General features: G+C 41.2%; 1 protein-coding gene across 1 annotated transcript; it reads left to right on the top strand.

Annotated features, from left to right (window-relative positions):
- The first annotated feature begins 3,596 nt into the window (after positions 1–3,596).
- LOC120578375 (uncharacterized) lies at positions 3,597–12,335 on the top strand. Its single transcript, XM_039831060.1, has 3 exons — positions 3,597–7,039; positions 7,280–10,760; positions 12,318–12,335. Exons 1-3 carry the CDS (start codon positions 3,597–3,599, stop codon positions 12,333–12,335), a joined length of 6,942 nt encoding a protein of 2,313 aa, XP_039686994.1.
- The last annotated feature ends 1,104 nt before the right edge of the window (positions 12,336–13,439 follow it).

The raw sequence follows: 13,439 nt of genomic DNA, 5'->3' as shown, positions 1-13,439 counted from the left end.
AAGAGAGTTAGAGAGAGAACAGGGAAGAAGAGAGAGAACCGGTGAGGAAGAGAGAGAAAGGAAAAAGAAAAATGAAAGAAAAAGGGCCCAACAGCCCTTATATACCCCCAAACGGGTCAACCCACGACCCATGACCCATGACCCGCAACCCGGTTCATTTTCCTTGAGCCCAATCCTTTTTTTTTTTCTGCTTTCTGCACACCCCTGTTTACCACTGCACCCCACCATGTGTTTGGACCTTTTTTTATTCTTTTTCGTATTTATTTATTTTTCTTAGCATTTTAATTTTATTGCAGACCTTAGAATGTAACTAGGTTTTTATGTAATAGTCATAGATTTTATATTTCTAACTTAGGGTAGCCACGCTTTTATTCTTTATGCTCCGTTAGTTTAAATATTTTCAAAAAAATCACAAAACATGCAAATAACCAAAAAAAAATCACAAAAAATATTTTTTATAATAAACCTTGATCCAAATCAAGTGACCGCATCTTTATTTTCTTTTCTTAATCAAACATCAATCAATTTAATTCTACCTTGAGTTTATTTTCATTTAAATTAAAAAAACACAAACAAATTCTTATTTGCCACTTGGCTTTTATCTTTAAAACCTTTTTCAAAAACTAATAAAAAACACAAAACCAATCAAGCGTCATTTTCTACCCCGAACTACGAGGTTTTGATCCCTCACGGGTACGTAGGCAGAGGACCATGTCCTTTCAAACAATAAAAAATGTAGATAAATTAGGTCTCACTTTCTTTTTCTTTTAATCATCACATTAATTCCTTCTTTTCAAAAACAAGCAAGTTATAGCACATTGAATTAAATAAAACCAAGAGGTTCCCGTAGAGTACTACGGACATAAAGGGTGCTAACACCTTCCTTTTATGTAACTAACCCCCGAACCCTAAATCTTTTCAAATAGGGGTAGTTTGAACTTTTTTCCCCTTTTCTTAATAAAATTAAATGTTCAGTCGTGAAATAATTAGTGAGTCAAAAGCTAATCAAATAGCCTTGATCTCCGAAAAATGACGCGACAGAAATGGCGACTTCACTGGGGACCCCCCCCCCTAAGAGGGTTGAGCCTAACTTGGCTTTATTTAATTCTTTGTGCTATAACTTGCTTAAAACAAAAAAAAAAAAAACAAAAAAAGATGGAAATAAATTGTATATATCTTTTATCTTCTCTCTTTCTTCCTTTCTTTTTAAATATGAGTGGTGAGATAAAGCCCTACACCCGGGCTTGAGAGAAACATAAGATAGGACGGTGGTATAACCAAAGTGCCTTTCCGAGAGTCAAGTCTCGTGTTTAGGTTCATATGGTACAACCCCACTCAATGGAGGAATCTTGAAAGTAATCTATGTTGGCATGAATAGTCGTGTTGGCATTATATTTTCAAGTGACCGTCGAAGTTGAGGACCTTTAGTTACCCTTAACCCATCTTAGCCTTTTAGGACGTAGTGCGGTGGCTAATCAAGAGTAGTCTTGAATTAGTTGATACGCGATACTACACTCAAATGAAACTTTCTTACGGATATTATTGGATCGAGAGTAGTCTTGTAACCTGATAACGTTCGGAAGTAGTTGATGACTTTGGGAACTTAATAGAACCCGTGATACAGGTACAAATGAAACCATAGTCCTTACCAAATGGGGGTTACTACCTTTAAACTCCAACATGATAAGCTTAACCTATGCATAATCATGCATACATGCATTCATTCATAATTTTATCTTTTTTCATCAAAAAATATCGAAGGGCTTATACTTGTTTTTGTAAATATCATAGGCATGGAAAGAAGAAATACTAGGAAGTTTACATTCAGGAAATTGGATCTAGAGAACTTAAAGAAGCTTGCATTTGAAGTAACTAACTTGGAGAACTTTTGTGATCGTCATGGGAAGTTGCTTGGTGTCCTCTGGACAAATATCGAGAAGGGGTGCTTGGAGACCTTGGTCCAGTTCTATGACCCTGCTTACCACTGTTTCACTTTTCCCGACTACCAGCTTATGCCTACCCTCGAAGAATATTCCCACTTAACTGGCCTACCCGTACTTGATAAGGTACCTTTTACTGGTTTAGAACCTTTTCCCAAAGCCGCCACCATTGCAAATGCCCTCCATCTCAAAACCTCCCTCATAAAAGAAAAACTCACCCTAAAAGGGAATCTCCCAAGCTTACCTACTAAATTTCTTTACCAACAAGCCTTCAATTTTTCCAAAACAAACAATGTTGAGGCCTTTTACTCTATCCTAGCTTTACTCATCTATGGCCTAGTATTGTTCCCGAATATTGATAACTATGTTGACATCCATGCCATTCAAATTTTCCTCACAAAGAACCCAGTCCCCACATTGTTAGCTGATATATATCATTCCATTCACGATCGAACCCAGGTAGGTCGTGGAGCTATCCTTGGTTGCGCACCCTTACTATACAAATGGTTTACCTCTCACTTACCTCAGACCCACTCCTTTCAAGCCAACCCAGAAAATCTCTCCTGGCCCAAAAGAATCATGTCCCTTACCCCATCCGACATAACTTGGTACCGTGCTACTTATAACTTCACGAACATCATTGTCAGTTGTGGAGAATACTCAAATGTACCCCTTCTCGGTACGCAAGGAGGAATCAGCTACAATCCTATCCTTGCCAAACGTCAGTTCGGATGTCCAATGGAAGCTAAGCCAGATAACATCTACCTACAGGGTGAATACTACTTTAACCATGAAGATCCCTCAAACAAAAGAGGGAGATTTGTCCAAGCATGGCATGCCATTCGCACACTCAATAGAAGCCAATTGGCGAGGAGATCAGACTCTTTACAGGGGTCTTACACTCAATGGGTCATCAATAGAGCTTCCGATCTGGTCTTACCATATCATTTGCCGAGGTACCTATCTTCAACAACCCCGGCGCCGGCTTTACCATTGGCCCCCGCAACTGTGGAGGAATGTCAAGAGAGGTTGGCCCAATCGGAATGTGTGGGTGCTACTTGGAAGAGGAAGTATGATGAAGCTATGCTCAAGATGGAAACTATGAGTGGTGAGATAGAACAACAAGAGCATGAGGTTCACAAGCTGAGACGGCAAATAGTAAAAAAGAATGTTCAGATCCGAGCTCAGAGCACAAGGCTATCACAATTTATCAGCGCGGGGGAGCGTTGGGAGTTCTTCAAAGATGCACATTCAGATTCTGATGAATAGTCTACTTCAAAGAGCTTGAGAGTTCCCAGTTTTTCTTTTATTTTTGCTTTTAGCTTTAAGTTAGATATTTATCTTATTTATTTGCAAAGTCTATCCCTTGGCTTCGTTGTTTAGAAAGGGAATTATCTTATAGTATGCGAATTATTCAATGGAACTCTCAACTATGATATTTACAAAAATACTTTCATAAGTCCTTCGATAAAAAAAATATACGTCTATTTTTGCATAAACATCATGCATCATCCTGCATTTCATAGTCTCAAATCAAAGTCTCACACAAACTTCCTTTTCCAGAGAAAAAGAGTCAACTCGTTTCATAAGGTGGCCCCACGTATCATCTACAAGTCAACCCGTACTCACTACACTCGGGCAAACGTAAAAAACAAGATGGATTATCTTGAGCAGGAAAATCGGGTACTTCGTGAAGAAATGACAGCCATGCAGACTAGGATGGACGAGATGGCTGAATTAATAAAAACAATGGCGGAAGCTCAGACTCAAGCTCAAGCACAGATTCAAGCACAAGCGCAAGCATTGGCACAAGCTCAAACTCAAGCTCAGGCCCCAACAGAGGCGCAGGCCCGATCACAAGCACCTCCACCCCCTCCTCCTATCAGAACTCAGGCCGAGGCATCTTCTTCTTGGACACTATGTGCTGACACTCCGACGCAGTCCGCTCCGCAACGTTCCACGCCTTGGTTTCCACCTTTCACTGCTGGGGAGATATTTCGTCCTATCACTTGTGAAGCTCAGATGCCCACTCACCAGTACACGGCTCAAGTACCCCTACCTGCCATGAGGGCCACTCCCGCCACCATAACCTACTCAGCACCTGTGATGCATACAATTCCGCAAGCTGAAGAGCCTATCTTTCATTCAGGGAATGCAGAGGCTTACGGGGAAGTAAGCGACCTACGAGAGAAGTATGATGAACTACGCCGAGATATGAAAGCTCTCCATGAAAAAGGGAAATTCGGGAAGACTGCGTACGATCTCTGTTTGGTACCAAGTGTGCAGGTACCTCACAAATTCAAGATTCCAGATTTCGAGAAATACAAAGGGAGTTCTTGTCCTGAGGAACATCTAAAAATGTATGTGAGAAGGATGCCTGCATACGCCCAAGATGATCAGATTCTTATTTACTACTTCCAAGAAAGCTTGACCGGCCCTGCTTCAAAGTGGTACACAAACCTAGACAAAACAAGAGTTCAAACTTTCCGTGACCTTTGCGAAGCTTTTGTGGAACAGTACAGTTACAATGTAGACATGACTCCGGACCGAAGTGATCTCCAAGCCATGACTCAGGGGGATAAAGAAACGTTCAAAGAGTACGCCCAACGGTGGAGAGACACCGCTGCCCAAGTCAGCCCACGAATTGAGGAGAAAGAGATGACCAAGCTCTTCCTAAAAACTTTGAATCATTTTTATTACAAAAAGATGGTCGGGAGTACACCAAAGAGCTTCGCGGAGATGGTTGGTATGGGAGTACAGTTAGAAGAAGGAGTCCGAGAAGGACGCTTAGTAAAGAATACAACTCCTGCCAGTGGGACCAAGAAGACCGGGAACCATTTCCCGAGGAAGAAAGAACAAGAAGTCGGTATGGTGACTCATGGAGGGCCTCAACAAACTTATCCAGCCTATCAACACATTGCTGCCATCATACCCACCTCTCACCCTTTTCAACAAACAAATAACCATCCTCAAATACCACAATATCCTCAAATACCACAATATCCTCAAATACCACAATATCCTCAATTACCACAAAATCCTTCACCACAAAATACTCAACAACAAAATGTCCAACAACAAAATTTCCAACAGCAACCATACCAACAATACCCATATCAACAATACCCTCAACAAAATTTCCAACAACAGCCTTATCAACAACGCCCACAACAACCTCGACCACCAAGAATGCCGATTAACCCAATACCAGTCACTTATGCAGAATTACTTCCCGGCTTACTCAAGAAAAACCTTGTCCAAACTAGAACAGCTCCTCCTATCCCAGAAAAACTACCATCTTGGTATAGACTTGACCAAACTTGTGACTTCCATGAAGGGGGCCGTGGCCATAACATTGAAACTTGTTATGCCTTTAAAAGCACAGTGCAGAGGTTGATCAATGATGGAAAAATAACTTTCACAGACTCGGCGCCAAATGTTCAAACAAACCCATTGCCGAATCATGGTGCCGCAACAGTCAACATGATCGAAGATTGTCAAAAGACTCGTCCCATTCAGAATGTTCAACATATTAGGACACCCTTGGTCCCGTTACATGCCAAGTTATGCAAAATTGACCTTTTTGAACATAATCATGATCTCTGTGAAATATGCCTTGTGAATTCCGGAGGGTGTCAGAAAGTAAGAAATGATATTCAAGGGCTTCTAGACCGAGGAGAGCTTGTGGTCGAAAGGAAGTGTGATGATGTGTGTGTAATAACTCCCGAAGGACCTTTGGAGGTATTTTATGACAGTCGAAAGTCAACTATCACCCCTCTGGTGATCTGCTTACCAGGTCCACTGCCATATGTTTCTAAAAAGGCCGTTCCATACAAATACAATGCCACCATGATTGAAGAGGGTCGTGAGGTTCCAATACCGCTTCTGTCTAGTGTGGATAATATTGTTGAAGACAGTAGAGTTCTGAGAAATGGACGCGTTGTCCCTATAGTGTTCCCAAAGAGGATTGATGCTACAGTAAACAAGGAGGTTCGGACTAAAGATGCTGATGTCGCCAAAGAAGTGGATCAACCCAAAGAGGCTGGTACAAGTGCAGAGTTCGATGAGATTCTCAAGTTAATAAAGAAGAGCGAGTACAGGGTTGTTGACCAACTAATGCAGACTCCATCCAAAATATCCATAATGTCTTTATTACTAAATTCTGAGGCCCATAAAGATGCATTAATGAAGGTCTTAGAACAAGCTTTTGTGGATTATGACGTAACGGTGGGTCAGTTTGGCGGAATAGTAGGGAACATCACTGCATGCAACAACTTGAGTTTCAGTGATGAAGAGCTCCCAGCAGAAGGAAGAAACCATAATCGGGCGCTGCATATATCTGTGAACTGTAAAACTGATGCTTTGTCAAATGTGCTGGTGGATACTGGATCATCTTTGAATGTGTTGTCCAAAACAACTTATACCCAGCTCACTTACCAAGGTGCACCTTTGAGACGAAGTGGGGTAATGGTGAAAGCTTTTGATGGCTCGAGGAAGGATGTCCTTGGAGAGGTGGTTCTACCCATCACAGTTGGGCCACAAGTTTTCCAAGTTAATTTTCAAGTCATGGACATTCAAGCCTCGTATAGTTGCCTACTGGGTCGACCCTGGATTCACGAGGCAGGGGCTGTCACATCCACGCTGCATCAAAAGCTGAAGTTTGTGAAGAATGGGAAGCTAGTAACTGTAAACGGTGAAGAGGCTTTATTGGTAAGTCATTTGTCATCTTTCTCTTTCATTGGGGCGGACGATGTAGAAGGGACACCTTTTCAAGGGTTTACTATAGAAGATAAGAATACCAAGAAGAATGAAGCCTCTATCTCGTCTCTAAAAGATGCTCAGAAGGTCATACAAGCAGGAGGGTCCACAAGCTGGGGAAAGCTAATAGAGTTTCCAGAAAACAAGCACCGAGAAGGTTTGGGTTTCTTCCCATCTACTAGTCTGTCCACAGCAAAGAAGGGCACTTTCCACAGTTCGGGCTTTATCCATGCAATCATTGAAGATGGTCCTGAAAGTGTGCCACGAGGTTTTATAACGCCAGGAGTATCCAGCCACAATTGGGTTGCCGTAGATGTTCCTTTTGTTACTCACTTGTCCAAGTAATGCATTTGTCTAGTTTATGCTTTTCTTTTCAAAAAAAATCCTTTCGCCCCGCCCCAAGCGAAAGTGAACTTATCTAGGGCTTTTTATTTCAAGAAATTATCATCAATAAAATAAAAATGTCGTTTTTTTTCCCGATGTTTTGTCTCATTTTCTTTTATGCTTTTCTGAAAAGTGGTAATACAAAAAACCCAACATGAATTTTCAAAAAAATCTGCATGTATCTTTTTTTCTAAAAAAATCATCCATCACATGTGCAGATTAGAAATCGACGAACCCGTTGAACAACATAACCCTATGATCTCTCCCAACTTTGAGTTCCCTGTGTATGAAGCGGAGGAAGAAGAGAATGAAGAGATCCCTGACGAAATCTCTCGACTACTCGAACAAGAGAGGAAGACCATTCAGCCTTATGGGGACGAACTAGAAGTGATTAATTTGGGCACCAAAGAGGACAAGAAAGAAATCAAGGTTGGGGCATCGCTCGAAACAAGTGTTAAAAAGCAGGTGATAGAGCTCCTCAAAGAATATGTTGATGTGTTTGCCTGGTCCTACCAAGATATGCCGGGTCTAGACACTGATATTATGGTACATCACCTACCTTTGAAACCTGAATGTCCGCCAGTCAAACAAAAGTTGAGAAGAACACGTCCTGACATGGCTCTCAAAATCAAAGAAGAGGTACAGAAACAGATCGACGCGGGTTTCCTCATCACATCAAATTACCCCCAATGGTTAGCTAACATAGTGCCTGTTCCAAAGAAAGATGGTAAGGTCAGAATGTGTGTTGACTACCGTGATTTAAACAAAGCTAGCCCAAAAGACGACTTTCCTTTACCTCATATTGACGTGTTGGTTGACAGTACTGCCAAGTCTAAAGTCTTCTCATTCATGGATGGATTCTCCGGTTATAATCAAATCAAGATGGCACCCGAAGATAGAGAGAAAACATCATTTATTACACCTTGGGGCACTTTTTGCTACAAAGTAATGCCGTTCGGTTTAATCAATGCAGGAGCTACTTATCAGAGGGGTATGACTACTCTTTTCCACGATATGATACATAAAGAGATTGAGGTCTATGTGGATGATATGATAGTCAAGTCGATTACTGAAGAAGACCATGTCAAGTATCTACAGAAGATGTTCCAGCGCCTGAGGAAGTACAAACTTCGTTTAAATCCCAACAAATGCACTTTTGGTGTCAGATCCGGAAAGCTTCTAGGTTTCATCGTCAGCCAGAAAGGCATCGAAGTAGACCCTGACAAAGTCAAAGCCATCAGAGAGATGCCTGCTCCGAGAACAGAAAAAGAAGTAAGGGGTTTTCTTGGACGACTAAATTACATCTCCCGGTTCATTTCTCATATGACTGCAACTTGTGGGCCGATATTCAAACTACTCCGCAAAGAACAAGGTATTGTATGGACCGAAGAATGCCAGAAGGCTTTTGACAGCATAAAGAAGTACTTGCTAGAACCACCGATTCTCATCCCTCCAGTTGAAGGGAGACCTTTGATCATGTACCTAACAGTGTTAGAAAATTCCATGGGTTGTGTGCTCGGACAACAAGATGAAACCGGAAGAAAAGAGCACGCCATTTATTATTTAAGCAAGAAGTTTACTGAATGTGAATCTCGCTACTCCATGCTCGAGAAGACGTGTTGTGCTCTAGCCTGGGCTGCCAAACGCCTCCGTCATTATATGATTAATCACACTACGTGGCTGGTATCTAAAATGGATCCAATCAAGTACATATTTGAGAAGCCCGCTTTGACAGGAAGGATTGCACGGTGGCAGATGCTACTATCTGAATATGATATCGAGTACCGTTCCCAGAAGGCAATTAAAGGCAGTATTCTTGCTGATCACTTAGCTCACCAACCACTTGAAGACTATCGACCTATCAAGTTTGACTTTCCTGATGAAGAGATTATGTATTTAAAAATGAAAGATTGCGACGAGCCACTATTCGGAGAAGGTCCTGATCCAGATTCAGTGTGGGGTTTGATATTTGATGGGGCTGTCAATGTATACGGCAACGGCATAGGAGCAGTACTCCTTACTCCTAAGGGTACTCACATCCCTTTCACAGCAAGACTCCGGTTTGACTGCACAAACAACATCGCTGAATATGAGGCCTGCATCATGGGTATTGAAGAAGCCATTGATCTAAGAATCAAGAACATCGAAATATATGGAGATTCAGCTCTTGTAATCAACCAGATCAAAGGAAAATGGGAAACTCTTCACGCAGGACTAATACCTTATCGAGACTATGCAAGACGCTTATTGACCTTCTTCAACAAAGTGGAATTACATCATATTCCTCGGGATGAGAATCAGATGGCGGATGCCTTGGCTACTTTGTCTTCAATGATCAAGGTGAATCATCACAATGACGTGCCACTAATCAGTGTCAAATTCCTTGATAGACCCGCTTATGTGTTTGCCGCTGAAGCAGTTTTCGACGATAAACCTTGGTTTCATGATATTAAGGTGTTTCTCCAAACTCGAGAGTATCCTCCTGGAGCATCCAACAAAGATAAGAAGACTCTCAGAAGATTATCTAGTAATTTCTTCCTGAATGGGGATATCTTGTACAAAAGAAACTTTGACACGGTCTTGCTCAGATGTGTAGACAAATATGAAGCTGATTTATTGATACATGAAATACACGAAGGATCCTTCGGAATTCATCCTAATGGGCACACAATGGCTAAAAAGATATTGCGAGCAGGCTACTACTGGATGACAATGGAATCAGATTGCTACAAGCATACCAGAAAGTGTCACAAGTGCCAGATATACGCCGACAAGATTCATATGCCGCCAACTACACTCAATTTGCTTTCCTCTCCGTGGCCTTTCTCTATGTGGGGCATTGACATGATCGGAAGGATTGAGCCCAAAGCTTCAAATGGACACCGTTTTATCCTAGTGGCTATTGACTACTTCACTAAGTGGGTTGAGGCCGCATCGTATGCCAACGTGACCAAACAAGTAGTGGTCAAATTTATCAAGAATCATATCATTTGTCGCTATGGCATCCCCAACCGGATCATCACCGACAACGGAACAAATCTAAACAACAAGATAATGAAAGAATTGTGTGATGATTTCAAGATCGAGCACCATAACTCTTCACCTTACAGACCTCAAATGAATGGTGCTGTCGAAGCTGCGAACAAGAATATAAAGAGGATTGTCCAGAAGATGGTGGTGACTTATAAAGATTGGCATGAAATGCTTCCCTTTGCATTACATGGATATCGTACTTCTGTACGCACATCAACAGGGGCAACTCCTTTTTCCCTGGTATATGGCATGGAGGCAGTACTCCCTGTAGAAGTCGAAGTTCCATCATTGAGAGTCTTAATGGAGGCTGACTTATCGGAAGCTGAATGGTTTCAGAATAGATACGACCAGTTGAATCTAATTGAAGAAAAGCGCATGACAGCCCTATGTCACGGACAATTATATCAAAAAAGGATGAAGCAGGCCTTTGACAAGAAAGTTCGTCCCCGTGAGTTTAAAGAAGGTGATCTCGTGCTCAAAAAGATTTTCTCTTTCCAACCAGACTCCCGAGGCAAGTGGGCTCCTAATTATGAAGGTCCGTATGTTGTTAAAAGAGCCTTCTCAGGTGGTGCCATGACTCTACAAACCATGGACGGTGAAGAACTTCCACGACCTGTGAACACAGATGCAGTCAAGAAATACTTTGTCTAAAAATTTTTTTAAAAGAACAGCTCGGTAAGTCGAAAACCCGAAAAGGGCGACTTAGGCAAAAATGAGCGTCTCGGTGGACTGAAAACCCGAAAAGGGCGGTCCAGGCAAAAATTAGAGACAATAAACAGAGATCATTATCCTGATAGAGTGAAAACCCGAAAGGGCAGTCTATGCAAAAATTAAGGATTTTAAAAAAAAAAAAAAAAAAAAAAAAAAAAAAAAAAAAAGAGACAAAGTAACTGCATCCAGTCGAACACAGGTACACTTGGGGCATACCTGATATCAAAAGTATTCGAGCCGCAAGATAACGGGATTTCAAAAGTTGTTAGAGAACGATAGGGTTATGAAGTTCAATGTACCTTTCCATTTTAAATTACCATTTCTTTTCAAACTTTGTAAATAACTCCATGAAGTCATGCCATTGGCGTAGCGTCATTCGATTAATAAACTTTGAGCCTCTACCTCTCTTTTGATTCTCATTTGTTTTGTTTCACGAATTTTTCCTCTTTTATTGATGATAATATTTTGAAATGGATTTCTAAAAACATTATATAATAAAAAGCATAAACAAATAGATACAGTTTGGCACTCGGGAGTAAAAGAGGCATATATCAACTCAAGTGAGGTTAGATCCTGCTAAAAGCGTGGCTCGACACTAAGGAAAGTCTCAGAGTAAACAAATACAAAAGTAAAGCAAAGAAGCTCGCTAAGTTGAAAACCTGAAAAGGCGACTTAGGCAACAGAGAGCGTCCCGGTGGACTGAAAACCCGAAAGGGCGGTCCAGGCAAAAATTAGGGGCAAATACAAAAAATATTCCCGGTGGACTGAAAACCCGAAAGGGCGGTCCAGGCAAAAATTAGGGATTTTCGTTTAATAAAACCAAAGGTATGACTGCTGAAGCATACCAATGGAAGGACACTCTGTGCCGGTTTACAAATGGCGACTTCTTCCAGACTTCTTTCGTCGACAATGGGCTCACCCCCCAGGAGGCATCGGTGGCTACCTAGTGCCAGGTTCTTACACCATCAACGGTTCGATTTGCTCACAATAATATCATCTCCAAGGAAGGTTGCCGAGTGTTTGTAATGCAATGTCGGTCCGACTCCCATCTTACCTGTCTTGTCTCAGTTCATCGATTCACGTGTCATGTACATTCACATATCCATACATTCATACAATCATGCATTCACCAATATTTTCACATAATCATACGTTTACGCGTACACGACATATGCATAACATCAATTCACACATAATTGCATCAGTCAAAGCTTACCATTGTGTCAAGCCGCAAGTTTCTACGAGTGAGCGTCTTCCGTTTCAAATTTCAAATCCAAAAGTGTCACCCCCGGCGTAAAGCCATGCTAGTTATGTCACTAATCAATGTCAATTTCAATTTCAAATTCAAAGGTGTCATGCCCGGTGAAAGACCGTGCTAAGTCATGTCACTAATCAAAGTCAAATTCAATTTTAGTTTCGAAGTGACATCCCCGGCAGAAGGCCGTACTAGTCATGGCGCTAGTTGATCTCGATGTCAACTTCAAACTCCAGGTATCATCCCCAGCATAGCTGTTCTAGAGATGTCACCAATCCAAACTTTTCAAGCGACCAAGTTCCAACCAACGAACAGCTTGTGTCTTTATTTTAAGTAACCAGTTCCAACCAACGAACAACTCATGTTTCAAGCGACCGATTCCAACAAACGAATAGCCTATGTCAGTTTTTCCCTTTCGAGCAACCAGTTCCAACGAACGAACAACTCATGTCAATATTTTATCTTTATGCCCAGCGACCGATTCCAACAAACGAATAGCCTATGCCAATGTCTTTTACCTTCCGAGCAACTAGTTCCAACAAACGAACAACTCATGTCAAACTTTTATCTTTATGCTCAGCGACCAGTTCCAACCAACGAACAGCCTGTGACAAGTGGCCAATTTCAACCAACAAAAAGCTTGTATCCTTCTATTATTTCATTTTCAAAACCAAGTCCACAAATGGACATTGAAGTCTGAACCTTTGCACTTTGTTTCGAGATGACGAGACAATGAGGAACAACCATCTTCCCCAGTGAAACCAGATTCCCTAGTAAAGTCGGATCCCTTTCTTCGAAGAATTTGGGTATCCTAGTGTCTTTATTCCAGTCGAGCCGTCACTGTCATCATGCATTCATAATTAAATCATGAGCATTCATAAACCTCTTAGGTCAAAATTGGTGCACTTTTGTATTTAAGTATCTTCGGCTCGTCGAGTCGAAGATTTTACCTTCGAATCTCTGAGCGAAGAAACTTAAATAGGGGCATCTGTCATACCCCAAATTTTGACCTAAAAGTTCCACTGACACACGTCTCCGAACTCGGACCAGACTCGCATTTCAGTGAAAAATTCGGCAGGGAGGTATTTTGAAATACCTCATAAAATTCCGAATCGGGCCCTCTTCTCTCAGTCTTTAATTATTTATTTCCATCTTTTAATTTTTTTTTTAGTTTAGAATTCTAAATTTTAATTTTAGTCCAAAATTAGATTAAATTTCTTTTTTTTTTTTTTTATTTTAAACCAAAAATGTAGACATTATCCTTTTATTATTAATTTTTCTTTTTAAGTCCCAAAAAGTCCAAAAAGTCCAAAAGTGTCCAGGTTCAAGATAACAACATCACGCATACGCTGTTCTAA

The sequence above is a fragment of the Medicago truncatula genome, chromosome 2, assembly GCF_003473485.1.
Source record: "Medicago truncatula cultivar Jemalong A17 chromosome 2, MtrunA17r5.0-ANR, whole genome shotgun sequence".
Classification (NCBI taxonomy): Eukaryota; Viridiplantae; Streptophyta; class Magnoliopsida; order Fabales; family Fabaceae; genus Medicago; species Medicago truncatula.
Note: the sequence above shows the minus strand (reverse complement) of the source record. Positions and strands in the feature narration are given on the sequence as shown.